Source organism: Rhodofomes roseus (genome assembly GCF_022264815.1).
Source record: "Rhodofomes roseus strain CIRM-BRFM 1785 chromosome Unknown C8Q71scaffold_11, whole genome shotgun sequence".
Lineage (NCBI taxonomy): Eukaryota > Fungi > Basidiomycota > Agaricomycetes > Polyporales > Fomitopsidaceae > Rhodofomes > Rhodofomes roseus.
Window position 1 is genome coordinate 589,354 of NW_025952967.1, and position 15,195 is coordinate 604,548.

Below are 15,195 nucleotides of genomic sequence, written 5' to 3' on the forward strand. Positions count from 1 at the left end.
TTCTGCGATAGCTTCGACAGTCCGTGGGTATCGTGGCTGTATGATCGGCCGCAACGGTTGAGGCTAGCCAGTAGGACCGCAGCGGCCAACTCGGTCTTCTCGTCATTTTGGACTTGAACCCCTCTGTGTCAATTCCCGATGATCGACTGCGAGACATCGGAGAGCACCTCGGGAGTATCTAGCCATGAGATGACCTCGCCGATTGTCCCTCCTGCCGATCCTGTTATGTAGAGCCCTGATAAATAGATTTCGAACATAGAACGCATGAGACATACAATATGCGATGTTATCCTCTGCGAATGACATTCAGCGCACTCAGCATAACGGCATACTAGGAGGTAAATGCGCACAGGAGCTGACCTTCAGTGGCGACACCCCCGATGTAGATAGGGTGATGGGGCGCTGGATGAAACACAGTTCGAAAAAGGCATCATTTAAGTTATTGCGCATGTCCTATCATGAGAAATTCCAGATCCATCATGTACCGCGTGCACCAACTTTTGCACGGCTCGTTTTGTCAAAGCTGGAACAACGGAAATCATCAACAGGTTCAGCATCTATGTCAGGGAGAGCACAATAGTATTTCAGCATCAATTGGTCTGGAGTTCCGCTGGTCCGATTGAAAACAAGAAAGGGCTGAGCGCACCATTTATAGCTGCAGACCGCCTCTCTAATTGGCGCGTTGGCAAAGCTACCGCGGCGCTGAGCAGGAAACAGGGGAGAAGAAGTAATGCAGAGGTGAGCTTCATGCCAGTAATCAGTAATCGGGCAAAACACAGAGGAGGGTTGATCTTGGAGGGGGCACTCAGCTCGGCTTATATCCCAAATGCACAGTCGCCACGTACGTGCTCTCTCGTCCAATGGGAATACTGACATCATTTCAGTGTGGTGCCGAGATCAATGCTATGTATCCCGGATGCCAAAGTGTTAAGTAGTATCTCGAGCCATAGTTCCCAGTCTGTCTCTGAGGCAAAGACGACCTATTGTAGAAAGGCTTCAAGACATTATCTGACATTGCGCAACTGTTTGCACAAGGGCTTGCAGTATAATGGGTCTATGCGGTCCCTGTACGGTGATTAGCTACTTGAGGCCCTGACTCGTATCGGGGTCACGCACCTGATCACTGAATTGAGTGTTCAATCTCGAGTTTGAGTCCCAGAATAATGCCACTCTGTTATACAGGCTCGCCGTCATTGCGATGTGCACCATTAATTGAGGCTACCAGCTCATGAACGTTCGACAGGCCATCTCGGCCTGAAGCACGAGAAAGCGCACTCTCAAAAGAAGCGATGCCAGAGTGGGTATGGGTATTCTGGGTATATCTCTGGAACCCTGTGGGAGGAACGCGGTCGTAGACCGCGCGAGAAATCAGGAGTAGACAGGCCAAACCTTACATTCGAGTTGGAAGCCAGATGATCACCCCGTCGTCACTGCGTACTACCACAGCACTGCCATGACAGGTTTTACCATCCTCACGTTGCGCACGGTGAGATAGCAAGCAATGCTGAACGATGCAAACTGTCGTTTTCCCTCCTGTCGATAAGGAGTCGGTATGATATGCGTATTGGAGACCTGGCTTTGAGGAGGAGGGTAGTACTTCGTAGATTGAGCACTCGTTGAGGCGACTGTTGGATGGCACCGGCGCCGGCTTTACACCTTCATATTCAGGCTATCTTCCTGTATCGTGATAAGTCCGGTGAGAGACTTCAACGCAATCCATACACCCAGTGTATGTTACACGTTGTCCAATTTGACCACAGTTGTGAAAACGTGTCACGGTAGAGAGTCGGAGGCCGTCTGAGTCGAGCGGCGCAAACCACTTGCTCTCCCAAATGCCAGTTCGCTGACATCGTCGTCGCTGTCTGTATCATACTCGATGTCCTCGCCCATGTTGCCTATCATGGGGTCGCTTTGACGAGTGGTCTGAGTGATGACACGGCTTTTGTACACGCTCTGTCGGAGGGCTAACATGAAACGCGACATAATTATCGCGACAAGTCTGTGCGTCAGACATTGATCTCATGAGCCATGAAAAGCAAAACAAATGAATTGAAACATACGCGGTGTAGTCGGAGGTGTTGATTGTGACGTATGAAGCCTAAGAACCAAAGATTAATGGATCCAGTGATACTTCTTGAAGCAGCCCCACCAGTGCAAGGTTGAGCAACAGTATGTTGAAGAATGTAGCCGCCCTTGCAACGTCCCGTCAGATTCTGCACCGAGCAGGCCTCAGAAGCACTCACGCGAAGTAGTGTAAGCCTGCAGCCTTGGAATCAACCTGGTATCTAAGCCACGGAGTACGACATAACGTACCAAAGCGCAGTAGTGCTTCTGGCACGTATGCAGTGAACCCGACTGCTCGTGTTGAAGCCATCAACCTACGTGCCTTCACCCATGTGAATGCGACGACTAGGATGTCTGACACAATACCAATCGCACGAGCTGCGAAGTAGACGGCGAAAGCTGCGGTGAGTATGTCAAGCGTGGCAAACGTTGCAGTAGAAAGCGAACAGCTGTTGACGAACCCGTTGTTCTGAGAAGACATATCTGCGTCAATATACGGTACGAATGACGAGCAAGAGCTGGTCTACCCCGCATGTAGACTAGGATTGCAAGCAACAGGGTTGCTGAGTGCCTCTCTAACGCATAGCGTCATGATAGCCTTTCAACAATGTCGTCAGCGAGGGGAAAGATGATCCAGTATATGATAGATACTTACTATGCTGACAAACGGGAGTATCAACCCGCACATAACGACAAGAAGCGATGGCCAAACGGTACCGTACCACAGAGCGTATACTCTGAGAGCGGATAGCACTATGGCGCAATCCACAATCCACAACCTGAGTTGAGTAAGGAGTAAATGTTGGACACTCACGTGTGATAATAAGCAAAGCAATGACTGCATAGATTTCCGAGCACCATACTAGTAATGAGCAGCTGATAGTTATATCAATTGTTCAGCTAGACGTAGGGTAGTGCAGCCGATCAACCGACATACCTCTTGCCACACCGCACCAGTCAGGGGAAATGAGGACCGTTTGACGAGGGAATCTCTGACCAGAAGCTCACCTCTTTTGAAGGGTCCGAGGTTATTCCCACTAGTATGACCACCCGGCTGGCCAGGCACAAATATCGGTTGGCGAAGAACAAAGCACTGGGGATATCCAAAGGGCGATTCCAGTATTGCCGCACCTCCCGCGTCCATGTCAGACCATACTCATAGAAGACAGCGGCTGTCGGATGACGAAGTCAGTGATCACTGAGACCGGATGATGTACGCGAAACAACATGCTCGTGACAGCCAGTGAGACCGTACTTAGTTGCATTGGGTCAGTGCTGGACAGTACAGTGAATAGCGTAACGTACTCAGCTCCATTGAATAGCGATACCATTCAGGACGAGCCAGCAAAAATGCGAATGTAGAACAGGGGGCGGAATATCAAGTTTCGCTGTGAAGACCGATAGGCCTTGACTTATACAACCCACAGCGCTACTCACGATGGGGTCACCAGGGGGTCACTGCGGTCATGGCAAGCATGCTGTTGGAACTCTTGGCTGACGTCGAAGACTGTAGATCTGTCGTGCATAGACAGATGGCCTATAATTAGTGAGCAGCGGCTTCTCAGCATCGTGATGAAAGGAAGTGCGGCCATAAGTTACCTGCGTACTTACTGGAGTAATCGCCAAATGCAGCAAATCTTGTACGACGTTTGACTGTTGTTTCAACGATATATGCGTTTCGGAGGAGCTCTCGGCATCGCATGTTGATCACAGGGTACGACGAGTACTCAGTACGATCTGTTCACAGCACCGAAGGCTACGCGCTCGCTTCAACGATCCCATTAGAGAGCGATGTGATTGGCCACCGGCATCCCGGAAGGCCCACGTTGCGGTCCACGATCCTTGACTGGAACAAGCACAGCGTCGAGGACTCGGAGGAGACATCGAGACCGACAATGAGACAAGCGCCAGCCATACAGGAATCGCTCAAGACTTGGTATGATTCCAATGAAGCGGCGGGAGCAGATTACGATAGACGAGTGGATACGAGATACAGACACGATATTCCGTAGTTGATACAGACGCAGGTTGCAGGGCACGGCGAGCGATGACGAAGACGGATAGCAGTGGAAAACATTGCGAAGGTTATCGTAGATGGTCACTTCGACTATTGGCAAGGGTTACAGCTTTCGACGTGTCGGATGTAGATGAGCTACAGTTCGACGTGAGCTGTGTCAAACCCAGAGTGTAGTCGAGTTGGAGGAATTCAGCGTCGGAAGGCACCGGCATGGCGACTACGACGGCGACTGCCACCTTCGCCTCAGGGAGCGCGGGAGGGGACGGTGGAGCAGTCGGCGCAGGAGGCCAGTGGAAGAATCCTAGGGCATCGAAGTGCCATCGATGATGGCCACCTTGGGCGACATCCTCGCTTTCTGGTACAGGCGGACGCGGCGAGCTCTGAGATACTGTTTTGGCGGATAGAGGCTATGCATGCATAACAGCACATAGGTCCCGTGTCAGGCATGATTGTTGGAGAGTACGTTTAGCAAACTCACAAGTATATTCTGCCATGATGCAGGGTCTACGCTCTTTACAGGGGCGTAAATGTCATATAATGTGGGCGGTGTGCCCACATCTTTCTTCTTCCTCCGGGGTCTGCTCCGCCCGTCGGCGTCCGTGTCCGGGAATTCATGCGCCCACAAAGGACTCGGCACATCGCTCGCCATCCAGCGCTGCGCCCGCCCCAGAGCGCGCCTGCGCAGACCGATCATAGCGAGCATTCCGCCGACGAACAGGCCGATGGCGAGGAAAGCGAGGATGAGTGCGGCAGTGCCATTTGAGGAGAAGGACGTGCTCCCGGAGCTTGACGATGAGGATGTCGACGAGCTCGATGTCGTGCTCGTCGTCGTGGATGCCGTGCTCGTCGTGGACATCGCGGACGGGCCGACCGCCATGGCTGTCTTGGCTCGACCTTGGCATCCGAGATGGCATGAGGATCGCGGAACGGGAGTTGCCGAATGGCTACACCCCGTTATGGAAAGTCTTGTTGAACGTTGGTTCATCCTCGTGCCGCTCCTTGACTCTCATCCCCCATCTCGGTCCTGGTCCATTTCGCTCGTTCGCAGTCATTCCTTTTAATTTACTCTCTCTATAATGGCAGTTATTGCAGCTTTGCTACTACTGGGTGTCGTTGCCTCCCGTGGCCGCGGGCAAACGTATTCGGCGACGTACCTTCCGTCGAACGCGCCCGATCATACCCAGGACGGTCAATATGGTACTAACCAGTGCGGCATCCAATCAAGTCAGAACTCTCTTTGTCAGAATGCATACTGTGAGTGGTACTGCATATGTGGACCTGGGTCCCCACTGATTGGTGCTTTAGTGAACTCCGTGGACGACTTCTGCGTCTTCGCGCCTCCATACTCAGGTTCAAATGCGACTATTGGCGATACAGAACGCGTTGAGGTCTCCTGGTGCCTTCGAGATGGGTACGGAACGCGCCTGATCCCCGACGGCACCATCACTGGCGCGCACTTCGTGCAGACTCCGGACTACATCCAGATCACTGGCGTTGGCGATCTTACGAAGTTGAACATCCCCGTGGGCGACGACGGAGGCGAGCTGGACCCTCACGGTGCGGATGGCAATGGAAACCCCATCGGCGGTCTCGTGTTCTCAAATGCACTCGGGCAGCTCCAGCAGTTGCATGAATGGACAGTAAGACGACGGCTGTTACATGTCATTTCTCGGGCTCTTGATTGACAAACATGGCATACCTCCAGAACTACATGTCTGCTACGGAGTTCTGCTTCCGTGCGTGCACCCCCGGCCCGGACGCAACGACATACTGCCAACACACCTACGACGTCATGGGCTGCGAGTGGAACATGCCTGGCGACTACGACGCCGGCGTCTTCGATCGCTGCATGGGTGACAGCGGGGAGGTAAGACTGATACTCCTCTTCATCTTGTTTCGATGCAAACCCCCCTCGGTAGCCCATGGGAGTGTACGGCACTTCGACCTGGAAGCAAGGCCACTCGGCGACCCCTTCAGCTCATCCTGCACCAGCCACGTCCATGTGCACAACGTACTCGTCCGTAGGCAACGGCGTGCTCCTGGCGCGTAATCTGTCTGCGAACGCTACTTCTCTCAGCGCTACGGCCACGAACAGCTCAGCGACGCCCTCGCTGACGCCGGTGACGAACTCCACGCAGGCATCCGCCACACCGGTAAGTCCGCTCATACACATGTACTTGCTCCTGATCTCACACTTCCCTGCCGTAGCTGCCCACCGTGACGCACATGTCCATTCCCGCTAGCAGCACCCCAAGCGCGACTGGATACTCGCGGAAGGCAAGCGGGACTATCGGTCGCGCTCATGTCGATGCTCTCTGGCAACTGCTCGTTCTCCTCGGGGCCGCTCTTGTCGGCATGTCGTTCTGCTTCTGAATGGCTCGGACTAGACTTGGATGGCTGGGCTATGACCTCGGGCGCTGGCGCCGGCTTCGTGATGGGCTCGGGATGACTACCCTTTTGGACAAGATGACAACGAACAACCTAATCAACAACCACGGCCTTCTCTGTATGGGACACGCTACTAGGACACATCTGGGACTCGGGTAGTCACTGCAAGGGACAAGAACTAGCTCTAGCATATGGATGATTTCCACAACTGTACACTTACTTACTAGACGCACTACGCAGCATGATTGTTGAAATGTACATTGCTATTCCTCCATCTCCTATGTGCTCGTACAACTGGGCCATGTGAGAAGTACCGATACAAGATACAAAGCGGATTCGAAGTGCTACAGCGAATGTGTTCCTTCCCCCTACCATGATTAATGGATACAGGCTGAGCCCTCAAATGTCGAGAGGCAGAATGTCAGGGATAGGACCGACGGGGACGATTCGGTGTGGGTTGATCTGCGCGTCCATTAGCGCATGACATCATACAGGAACTGATCTACACACCATGGGATGAGACCAATAGTAGTGCGTCTTGATGTGTTCGAAGTTGCACGTCTCCTTGAATGCGGGGAAGTTCCAGTATAGCTTGCGGAGCCAGCGGTGAATGGCGGGGTAGCCGTCGCGGATCGTGCGGATGTTGCACTTAAAGTGCCCGACGTAGACGGGGTCGAAGCGCACGATGGTGACGAAGAGCCGGATGTCCGCCTCCGTGAGCTGGTCGCCAATGAGGTAGTCCTTGCCCTGGAGCATCCCCTCGAGTCGGTCGAGCGAGGCAAAGAGCGGGTGGACCGCCTGCTCGTACGCCGCCTGCGTGCTCGCGAAGCCGGACTTGTAGACACCGTCTGCGGGCGGTCAGCGAAGCCTCGCGCGCAGAAACGGGGACCCACGCACTGTTCACCGTGTTGTACACCCAATCATTCACCTCGTCGATCTCCTTCCTCAGGTGCTCCGGGTAGAAATCGAGCTTCGCCTTCTCCTCCGGGAGCAGGTGGTTGAACGCCGAGTTGAACTCCCGGATGATCTCCGAGCTCTCGTTGTTCACGATCGTGTCCTGCTTCTTGTCCCAGAGGATGGGGACCGTAAAGCGGCCCTCGTAATCGGGCGCAGCGCGCAGGTAGAGGTCCTTGACGTGCTGTGCGCCGTGCAGCGGGTCCGCGTCCGTGCCCGGGAACGCGTCGGCGCTCGCGAAGGGCCAGCCGTGCTCGCCCATGTGCGGGGAGACGACGCTGACGTCGATGAACTCTTCAAGCCCCTTCAGTTGGCGCATGATCAGGGTGCGCGTCGCCCATGCTGGACGCGAGGTGGGTTAGGACGCGTCGGGTGGTTCTGAGTTGGAGGGCGCGACTCACGGCATGCGTAAGATACATAGAGGTGGTAGCGACCTGTCTAACATACGTCGGCAATGCATTTCTGACGCGATGAACGATCCTACGCACCCTTCTCTGGTTCAAACTTCCCGCCCTTCTCGAGCGAGTCCCGGAACTGGGACGCCTTGCGATTGAACGAGCCGTCGCCCTCCACCTTCATCTTGCTGATGTCGGTATGGTGCGAGACGTCTCTGCTCATGCTGAGTCGCGGTGTGTACGTGCAAGACGCTGGTCGCAAGGATGGTCTGGAGCGGAGCGCGCGAGAAGCAAGTGGGAGAAAGCGGATGAGGGGCAATGTCAATGTCATGCTTCGCAGCGACTTCTTATATCATCTGAGTCAAGTCCGGCCTTCAGTCCGACTGCGAGTTCGAACTATATACTGGTCGATGATTCGTGATGTACATTATGACAAAGAGGTCGGTCAAAGCCATGACAGGGTCTCTGCCTTGGAGCGTGGAATGGAGTAGCTGATTGTGGATGTCGGTTCCCTGACTGGCTGTGGTGCTGACTGAAACTTGGGCATCTCGAAGTGCTTCAGTCGCGGCCTTTCGTAAAGTGACAGCTTGTAAGTAAGGGGAACAAGTAGAGGCACGCAGTGGAGTCCATTCAGCAATGGCAAACTGAGGCAAAAAGTCTCATGCAGCTTCGCGGCCATGATACGGCCCCGCGTTCAGAAGTCCAATCGAAGAGCATGGATGAGATCAATCACGCATTCTGCCGTCCAATACAACTCGAAGTGCAGTCAGTGACAGTGGCTAGGCCATACTTGCAGCCGTACGAAGACTGGGTGGAAGCAGAAAGGAACACGTTGCGCAAGGGGGCTGTCATGTAGGTGATAGCCTCTGCACATGTGTCACAATGCCTAACACCACTCACCTACATCGACGACGAACGGGCATGAAGGGGGGCAACGTTGCTTCAACCTGAAAGAGCTTTGTTATGGGAGCAAGGGATAGCGCGGTATGTAGCCGGAAATACCATCGAAGAGCTTGAAAGATCAACAACGCATCCGAAAGTCCATTGCAGCATTATCCGTGAGGTATGACCATGAAGCCCTTGACAATTACAAATGAATGACCCCCGAACCTGAACTCAACTGCCTGCCATGCCGGTCACACCGACATTATCACGGATCATTGCGATCTCAGAAACAGTCAAAGAGCCCTTGCTCGCGCAGAAGAAGTCCTCCCAAGCCTGCGCCGCGTCGCTGCCGTTCGGGAACTCGGACCTGCACCGGGATTGCGTTAGTTCAGTGTAGCATGAGAAATCACCAGGCACTCACTTCAGGAAGGCATACAGATGCTCCCAGAAAGCAGGCTTCGAGATGGTCGTGTGGTACGGCGTGTTCGCCGCGCCAGATTGGGACGGCTCGGGTATGTTGGTCGTATCCAGTACGAGGGGTATGTCGACCAGCCTCTCTCCCGGCGACGGCGATATTGACGGGGATGGCGAGAGAACGATAGAAGGCGTACGCCCGTGTCCTCCACGGGTCCGCGAAGGCTGCTCCGGAAGCAACGTGATGGACCCTCCCTCCGCCTTCTGTGGCGCAGGCGCGGCGACGGGTGCTGGCGTAGACATCTTCGATGGATCCCAATCGAAGCCGGGCTTGACCATGAGCGTGACGGTGTCCCCGTCCTTGATGCTGTATTCCTGAAGGAGCTTGCTGTCTGCGAGAGCCTTGCCCTTCAGAAGTAGTCTCTGCGCGTCCGAGGGCGGTGCACCGAGTTCTGACGCAAGCTGCGCCTTGATGCCTGAGACGGTGTCGGTGGGCTGTACGGAGAGCGTGTAACTCTTCGCGGGCTTGATAGACTTGAAGGTGATGCTCAAGGAGCCTGTGCGGGCTCGTACTTATAGCAAATGCGAGGCAGAGTGGCGGGGAGGCTTACCTGTGGGCGTAGCTTGTGACACCTTGCGTTCAGGAAGAGGAGGCAGTTCTACCTAAGCGACGCGGCGCGCTATTGGTCCCCAGGCTAAATGATGATCATAATTTCACATACCGGTAGCACCGGGATCTTCTTCAGTGACCTCTCGGGAGGCTGTTGGAAGCTGTCCGCGTACGTGATGGGCTGCGAGGAGAGGTTGTTGACGAACGTCTTTGCGAACGCCAGCTCTGCTTGCTCAGTCATCGTGCCTATCGACTGGGGTGTTGTTCTGGGTGTTCAGGATGGATGCTTTCGAGGAACAATTGAGAGAATTGCAACAGAATCGAGAGCACAGCTTCAAGTTACTTGGCGACCCAGGGCGACCCGCCGCGATTGCGGGGCACAGAACGTGACATGCGCGCGTTGTCACGGTCACACGTTGCGTCACACCCGCCAATCCCGGACTCGGATCCAGACGACCTCTCAGCGTCGCTCACAACGTTTAAGATGGCGGTACGTGTGTTCATCGGCATTGCTATGTTTTGCGCTGAAGGCATCAATTAGTCTGGCTTTGGCTTCAACGGAGGTACGACAAGAGCTATCGAATTGCTATCCGCCTTGTGATTGAATTGGCGACTAGGTGTACCACGCTGTTTCCCGTACTGGCAGGAGTTTCAGAAGGTATGCCGTGGCTCTTTCATGCCCATGAGCTGTTCTGAATTGCATATGCTCGCTAGTGCTACGCTCAAACAGATGTGCCCGCGAAGTGCAGACCGCCACTAGACGACTACTTAGAATGCTTGCATCACACCAACGAGGCACGTCACTCATCCGTCTCTCAACTTACTCTCATCTAATGAATATGTTACTCGCCCACGTAGATTGCCCGCGCGAAGGCCATCAAGTCTGAGTTCATCCGCAAGGCCGAGCACCAGGCAACGGAGGGCCGGAAAGCGGCGGAGATCGTTGCAGACGGTGCTATCGTGGGTGTTGGACTTATCAAGCGAAGTCAGGAGGAAGCAGAGTCTAAGTAGGTACTCGCAAGGCTCAATATATTGCTGTGCACATTGTTCCTTGTGTCTCTGTTCCGTCATCACTGCAATTGCTGGCCACAGTTGTCGCGGTAAGTACTTGCATGGGTACCACTTCTGCGAGGAATGGGTATCCCTTCGAAAGTTAGCGCCACAATATACACTCTTCCTCCTACCCGCTTGGTCCACACTCCTTCCGTAGACTATCTCATCTCGTATAGCACCAGCGAGCGAGTGTTATGTGTTACAAAATCTACATGATACATCATCGATATCATGGGCGGTGGACTGTATAACATACACTCCGACATAGCAAGTACTATCAGATTCAGACCCCGGCTCAATTCCTTCCTGATGCTTACCTAATGTGTAATGACCGGACCTGGTCGGGGTTCAAATTCTCTCGATCCGCGTCGCAGAACGCCTCTCCGCAACTCGCACTCGAATTTGACTCCCGACCATCTTTCCTCTTCGTTTGTTCCTCTCACTGCAACTCGGCCTCAGAGATGGCGGGAAACGGAAACGGCTCGTTGAGCTCGCCGATTGTCATCTCAGACGACGAGGACGCTGCACTCGTCGAACGAGAGCTGGGAGGCTTCGAAGCGAGGTTGACCGACCCTGAACCGGGCTTCGAGCCCCAGATGGACGATGTGACCATGTATGATTGGGGACAGCAAGAGTTATATCCGTCGTCGGACAGTCTGCCGATGAATGGCTTCAGCGATGGTGAGTCGTTCAGTGGCCTGCAAGACGATCTGAGAGTGATGTCTTCTAGTTATGCAAGCGCCAGCGCCTGTCGCCGGCCAGAAGCGCAAGCGAAAACAAAACATGCAAGCTGGGCCCTCCAATGCCGTGCAGGGTGTGCAAGAGAGCAAGAACCAACGGAAGAAGCGACGACGGGCCGAGCGACTTGCGGCTCAGGATTCAGAACGGGTATCACAGGAGGACATGCAGGTCTCCTCTTCTGCGGCCCCTTACACGCGCCCCAAGTTTGCTCCCCTCCCTGATCGCCCGGTCGCCACCTACCACGATCCACAGCATAAAGGGATTTTGCCACCCGTCTCATGGACCGCCTCTTTCTCCGCACACACGGCCGCAATGCCCCAATCCTTTATGCCCGCGCTACCTTTGAAGCCGTCTCCCTCCACGTCATCCTTCGTGCCCGCCCCAGAAAGTATCCCTCCATTTACCTTCCCCGCGGCTATCCCGCAGATACCAGAGCGTCACCAACCCCCTCACATACCATCGCCCGCATCTGCTCCTCATATCCCTCTCCCAAAGCCGCCCCCTCTCCTTGTAACAGACGCCGCTCCTGTAGGCCAAGGTCCTGCGCCGCAGAAGAAGCTGCTTGGGACAGCGCGCGAGAACGACAAGACTGGGCTCGGTTTGTTCTCCTCTGAGCTCCTCAGCCAGCCCCCGCCAGATCCGACGCGCACGCTCGTCCTCGCACCCATCCCCAGGAAGTTCCGCAACCCCGAGTTCGTCAGGCACTGGGCGAACCGATTTTCGCGTCCGATGCCGATCCGCGTCGAAGTTGACAAGACGAGCGGGAAGGCGCTCGTAGAGTTCCAGAACGTTGCGTTGGCCGATATGGCGTTCGGCAGCCAACGGATGGCGGGCGAGGGCAAGGAGCACATCCGCGCGTGGTGGTATCGTGAGCCCGCGAAGAACCCATCGGACCTGGAAGAGGGCGAGATCGAGGAGGGCATCGTGGAGGCGCCGGTTGTTCCCCAGGCACAGCCGACGAGCAAAAAGAAGCTCAACAAGAAAGAGAAGAAGGCAAGAAAGGCCCAGGCAGCCTCGCAGATGGTAGTGAACACGGAAGGCCAGCGACAGGCGCCTCATCAACCACTGTCATATCTTCCTAGGTATCCTTCGCACCAATCCACTGCCGATCGTCTTTCTGTGGCTCCGATGCCAGTGCCGCTCCCGATACCTCCGCTTACTCGTGCCGGACAGTCGACAAATGCCGCCTCGAAGGCTCCCCTCGTGCCTGCATTGCAACCTCCTCAGCCTGACGTTCTGCCTCCATCGAAACCCAAGCCTTTTGCTTACCGTGGCTGGGCGGGTTTCATGGACCGATCAGAAACGTACCGGGTCTTGACCGACGACGAGGACTCTGAGGACGAAGGCCCCAGCCCCGAGGCGGAGCGCAGTTTGCACTATTATGCGGGATCCCGTCAAAAGGAGCAGCAAGAGGAAGAGCAGGCGATGGACCTCGAGTCAGACGACGAGGCTCCCATCCCGCCGGAAGAGCCCAGCCCGGATTCTCGGTATGCGGTTTGGGGAGAATCGGCGATGGCTGTGGATGTTTCTGCGGCGGACAGTGCGTCCATCGCGTCTTCGAGGGCGGGATCCATTGAGCTCGAGCACGAGAAAATGCGCGTTGACGACACGGGTCCTTCGGTTCCTGCGGCAGCACAAGTTGAAGCGACAACTCCATCAGCTCCGAAACTACCTTCCTCACCAGGCCTCCCTAAGCCGTATGTCCCGATTCCCCAGCTGCAGACCGCAACGAGCCCCGTCAAGCCTCTCTCGCCGTCTGCCTTCACCATGGTGGAGCCTCCAGGTGCAGTGTTGGCAGTCAGCTCGACGACCACTACCCTAGCGTCACCCAAGACGTCGGAATCGGCGCGCTCAATCGCCGTCGCTCCCTCGGCGATCCTCACGAACGAGGTTCCGGCCCCAAACCCTGTGTCAGCCATCGTACCTACCGTCACACGTCCGGACGTTTCTATGCCTCAGCCAGCTGTCAGCCAAGAACCATCTTCGGAGCAGCTCAAGGGTTTTGTCGACATCTCTTCATCCGTTGAGTCGGCTCTCCCAAGTATGACAGCCTCGACTACAGTAGAACCTTCGCCCATTGTAGTGCACGCCAAACGCTCGCTGCTCGAGAAGCAGAGGGAACTCGAGGAACGGATCGCTCGCGCCAAAGAGGAGCTGGCGCGCAGGAGCGCGATATCCAGAGCTAGTACCAGCAGGCACACGTCGCCCGAGGAAGAGCAAAGCAAGCCGGCACCTGCGAGCAACCGCGTTGCCGAGGGAGCACCCCCTAACTCGACGGAGATGCTCTCTGCCCAAGAGCTGCGTCGCTCAGCATTGCAAAGCAGGCGGAAGGTTGGGCATGCGGCTGTTGCTTCGACTGGGGCTCCTCAGCAGAAGGAATCAGCTGTAGCCTCCAGCGACACGTCCGCAACGTCCACGGTTGTGGGTGATGACGCTTCGGGCACGACTTCAGCTCCGAAAGCGGGCGCTATTAACTTCGACGAACTTGCGGTCTCATTCATAACCGAAACGCTGCAGACGGTCAAGCCGTCGCCCCCTTCGGACACGCCGCAGCCTCCAGATGCAGGCAACCTCGCACGTGCGGGAGCGCTTGAACCCGTATCCCATTCTGTACCCTCGACCGCCCCAGCGACGCAGAAACCAACTTCGGCTGCTCCTCACCCGCTTGCGTCAACGCAGTCACATGCGCCGGTCAAGTCCAACCAAACGACCGCAAAGACTCTTCTGGCTGCAAAGCACAAGCGGCTCGAGCAGCACATTGCCGAGACGAAGGTGCTGATGGCGAAGCTCGGCACAACGCGGTCGAAGGCAGAGAAGGAAAACATTCTTCGCATGCTGCGCGAGCAGCAACGGTAAGCCGTTCATATCTACCCGCCCTTTTGCGGGACACCTCTGAGCCTTTTGCAGCGCGATGGACGAGGACATGAAGGCTGACGCGTCATCGAAGCCTACGTCGCCTTCACCTGCTCCTCCATCGTTGGCTCCGAACGGATATGTCAGCCACCATTATAAGCCACCAATGGCGCACGCGTGGAAGGGGCACTGGCCTGAGCCCACCAGAGACGCTATGATTCTCATCATCAGTGATGACGAAGACGACGAAGACTGAGTCGCCAGGTGCACTGGTAGGTATGAACGTCTGGTTTATTTCTTGGTTTATTGTAGAATTGTACACTGGACAACGCACAACGCGCAACCACCGACACCTGTACACGGAATCGCTCTTGGACAGCAGGAAGTACATTACGTCCCTTACGCTACGAACATCTAATAGCGCTCTTTCTCACAGGACATAATGTCCTGCTGCGCTTTGTCGCGTGAGGTGAGTTGCATGCACTCCTCGCCAGAGTAGTCTGATCGTTATTCACAGATCATACCCCATACCTACTCTTCGGCCCGTCAGTCGCGAACATCACTAGCTGTAGGGTCCACAGGAGTGGCGGCGCATCGCTCGTTGACGTATGTGCTTTGGTAGTGCAGGGTGGCAGATCTGCTCTCGCTCTCGCCGATTGATCGGCAGATGCGGAGCTAAGTCTGCGTGCCCTACATCTGCCTTGCGTGTCGGTGGGCTGTAAGCGCGTCGTTCGATCTTGCTATCCGTTTGTCGTGTTCTTGTGTCGCTTTCAATGCATTGCTATCGTGTCCTCGAAGTTGTGTACGCAATGGCACCAGTG

At 55.4% G+C, this 15,195-nt stretch overlaps 8 protein-coding genes across 8 annotated transcripts; 3 read left to right on the forward strand and 5 right to left on the reverse strand.

Annotated features, from left to right (window-relative positions):
- Window positions 1-128: 128 nt before the first annotated feature.
- Window positions 129-933, reverse strand: C8Q71DRAFT_848463 (uncharacterized protein; the record flags this gene model as incomplete). Its single annotated transcript, XM_047926679.1, has 5 exons — window positions 647-933; window positions 486-557; window positions 361-402; window positions 276-293; window positions 129-235 (listed from the first exon to the last, which is right to left on the reverse strand). The coding sequence occupies exons 1-5, from the start codon at window positions 747-749 to the stop codon at window positions 129-131; spliced, it is 342 nt and encodes a 113-aa protein (XP_047778508.1). The 5' UTR covers window positions 750-933.
- A 901-nt stretch (window positions 934-1,834) lies between these two features.
- C8Q71DRAFT_72284 (uncharacterized protein) lies at window positions 1,835-3,548 on the reverse strand. The gene is made up of 12 exons (XM_047921543.1): window positions 3,370-3,548; window positions 3,296-3,318; window positions 3,196-3,236; window positions 3,073-3,118; window positions 3,002-3,023; window positions 2,879-2,940; window positions 2,720-2,817; window positions 2,592-2,662; window positions 2,526-2,533; window positions 2,314-2,463; window positions 2,244-2,259; window positions 1,835-1,964 (listed from the first exon to the last, which is right to left on the reverse strand). Exons 1-12 carry the CDS (start codon window positions 3,393-3,395, stop codon window positions 1,868-1,870), a joined length of 660 nt encoding a protein of 219 aa, XP_047778509.1. The 5' UTR covers window positions 3,396-3,548; the 3' UTR covers window positions 1,835-1,867.
- A 481-nt stretch (window positions 3,549-4,029) lies between these two features.
- Window positions 4,030-4,976, reverse strand: C8Q71DRAFT_72189 (uncharacterized protein). The gene is made up of 2 exons (XM_047921479.1): window positions 4,560-4,976; window positions 4,030-4,488 (listed from the first exon to the last, which is right to left on the reverse strand). The coding sequence occupies exons 1-2, from the start codon at window positions 4,956-4,958 to the stop codon at window positions 4,150-4,152; spliced, it is 738 nt and encodes a 245-aa protein (XP_047778510.1). The 5' UTR covers window positions 4,959-4,976; the 3' UTR covers window positions 4,030-4,149.
- A 103-nt stretch (window positions 4,977-5,079) lies between these two features.
- On the forward strand, window positions 5,080-6,469 carry C8Q71DRAFT_72374 (uncharacterized protein). The gene is made up of 5 exons (XM_047921597.1): window positions 5,080-5,335; window positions 5,387-5,721; window positions 5,787-5,948; window positions 6,001-6,234; window positions 6,290-6,469. The coding sequence occupies exons 1-5, from the start codon at window positions 5,158-5,160 to the stop codon at window positions 6,452-6,454; spliced, it is 1,074 nt and encodes a 357-aa protein (XP_047778511.1). The 5' UTR covers window positions 5,080-5,157; the 3' UTR covers window positions 6,455-6,469.
- A 399-nt stretch (window positions 6,470-6,868) lies between these two features.
- On the reverse strand, window positions 6,869-8,041 carry C8Q71DRAFT_797047 (glutathione S-transferase; the record flags this gene model as incomplete). Its single annotated transcript, XM_047925718.1, has 5 exons — window positions 6,869-6,931; window positions 6,980-7,317; window positions 7,367-7,765; window positions 7,825-7,857; window positions 7,912-8,041. 5 exons carry the CDS (start codon window positions 8,039-8,041, stop codon window positions 6,869-6,871), a joined length of 963 nt encoding a protein of 320 aa, XP_047778512.1.
- Window positions 8,042-8,759: 718 nt separating this feature from the next.
- Window positions 8,760-10,186, reverse strand: C8Q71DRAFT_761301 (ubiquitin-domain-containing protein). The gene is made up of 4 exons (XM_047923866.1): window positions 9,840-10,186; window positions 9,729-9,780; window positions 9,125-9,674; window positions 8,760-9,070 (listed from the first exon to the last, which is right to left on the reverse strand). Exons 1-4 carry the CDS (start codon window positions 9,966-9,968, stop codon window positions 8,935-8,937), a joined length of 867 nt encoding a protein of 288 aa, XP_047778513.1. The 5' UTR covers window positions 9,969-10,186; the 3' UTR covers window positions 8,760-8,934.
- On the forward strand, window positions 10,187-10,783 carry C8Q71DRAFT_761302 (uncharacterized protein). Its single transcript, XM_047923867.1, has 5 exons — window positions 10,187-10,217; window positions 10,269-10,290; window positions 10,345-10,385; window positions 10,442-10,522; window positions 10,586-10,783. Exons 1-5 carry the CDS (start codon window positions 10,212-10,214, stop codon window positions 10,736-10,738), a joined length of 303 nt encoding a protein of 100 aa, XP_047778514.1. The 5' UTR covers window positions 10,187-10,211; the 3' UTR covers window positions 10,739-10,783.
- Window positions 10,784-11,180: 397 nt separating this feature from the next.
- Window positions 11,181-14,429, forward strand: C8Q71DRAFT_72473 (uncharacterized protein). Its single transcript, XM_047921649.1, has 2 exons — window positions 11,181-11,461; window positions 11,511-14,429. The coding sequence occupies exons 1-2, from the start codon at window positions 11,242-11,244 to the stop codon at window positions 14,375-14,377; spliced, it is 3,087 nt and encodes a 1,028-aa protein (XP_047778515.1). The 5' UTR covers window positions 11,181-11,241; the 3' UTR covers window positions 14,378-14,429.
- Window positions 14,430-15,195: the final 766 nt, after the last annotated feature.

What these genes read in the sequence shown, in the direction of transcription:
- C8Q71DRAFT_72284 (XM_047921543.1), bottom strand. Translation starts at nt 3,395, where the DNA reads ATGGTATCGCTATTCAATGGAGCTGA. An exon ending in TCGCTATTCAATGGAGCTGA is followed by an intron (nt 3,319 to 3,369) that starts GTACGTTACGCT and finishes AATGCAACTAAG; the next exon opens with TACGGTCTCACTGGCTGTCA. An exon ending in TGCTTTGCTTATTATCACAC is followed by an intron (nt 2,818 to 2,878) that starts GTGAGTGTCCAA and finishes ATTGCGCCATAG; the next exon opens with TGCTATCCGCTCTCAGAGTA.
- C8Q71DRAFT_72189 (XM_047921479.1), bottom strand. Translation starts at nt 4,958, where the DNA reads ATGGCGGTCGGCCCGTCCGCGATGTCCACGACGAGCACGGCATCCACG. An exon ending in CATCATGGCAGAATATACTT is followed by an intron (nt 4,489 to 4,559) that starts GTGAGTTTGCTA and finishes ATGCATGCATAG; the next exon opens with CCTCTATCCGCCAAAACAGT.
- C8Q71DRAFT_72374 (XM_047921597.1), top strand. Translation starts at nt 5,158, where the DNA reads ATGGCAGTTATTGCAGCTTTGCTACTACTGGGTGTCGTTGCCTCCCGT. An exon ending in AGCAGTTGCATGAATGGACA is followed by an intron (nt 5,722 to 5,786) that starts GTAAGACGACGG and finishes GCATACCTCCAG; the next exon opens with AACTACATGTCTGCTACGGA. An exon ending in GCATGGGTGACAGCGGGGAG is followed by an intron (nt 5,949 to 6,000) that starts GTAAGACTGATA and finishes CCCCCTCGGTAG; the next exon opens with CCCATGGGAGTGTACGGCAC.
- C8Q71DRAFT_761301 (XM_047923866.1), bottom strand. Translation starts at nt 9,968, where the DNA reads ATGACTGAGCAAGCAGAGCTGGCGTTCGCAAAGACGTTCGTCAACAAC. An exon ending in GTCACAAGCTACGCCCACAG is followed by an intron (nt 9,675 to 9,728) that starts GTAAGCCTCCCC and finishes GAGCCCGCACAG; the next exon opens with GCTCCTTGAGCATCACCTTC. An exon ending in CATCTGTATGCCTTCCTGAA is followed by an intron (nt 9,071 to 9,124) that starts GTGAGTGCCTGG and finishes ATCCCGGTGCAG; the next exon opens with GTCCGAGTTCCCGAACGGCA.
- C8Q71DRAFT_761302 (XM_047923867.1), top strand. An exon ending in ACTGGCAGGAGTTTCAGAAG is followed by an intron (nt 10,386 to 10,441) that starts GTATGCCGTGGC and finishes TATGCTCGCTAG; the next exon opens with TGCTACGCTCAAACAGATGT. An exon ending in GCTTGCATCACACCAACGAG is followed by an intron (nt 10,523 to 10,585) that starts GCACGTCACTCA and finishes TCGCCCACGTAG; the next exon opens with ATTGCCCGCGCGAAGGCCAT.
- C8Q71DRAFT_72473 (XM_047921649.1), top strand. Translation starts at nt 11,242, where the DNA reads ATGGCGGGAAACGGAAACGGCTCGTTGAGCTCGCCGATTGTCATCTCA. An exon ending in GATGAATGGCTTCAGCGATG is followed by an intron (nt 11,462 to 11,510) that starts GTGAGTCGTTCA and finishes GATGTCTTCTAG; the next exon opens with TTATGCAAGCGCCAGCGCCT.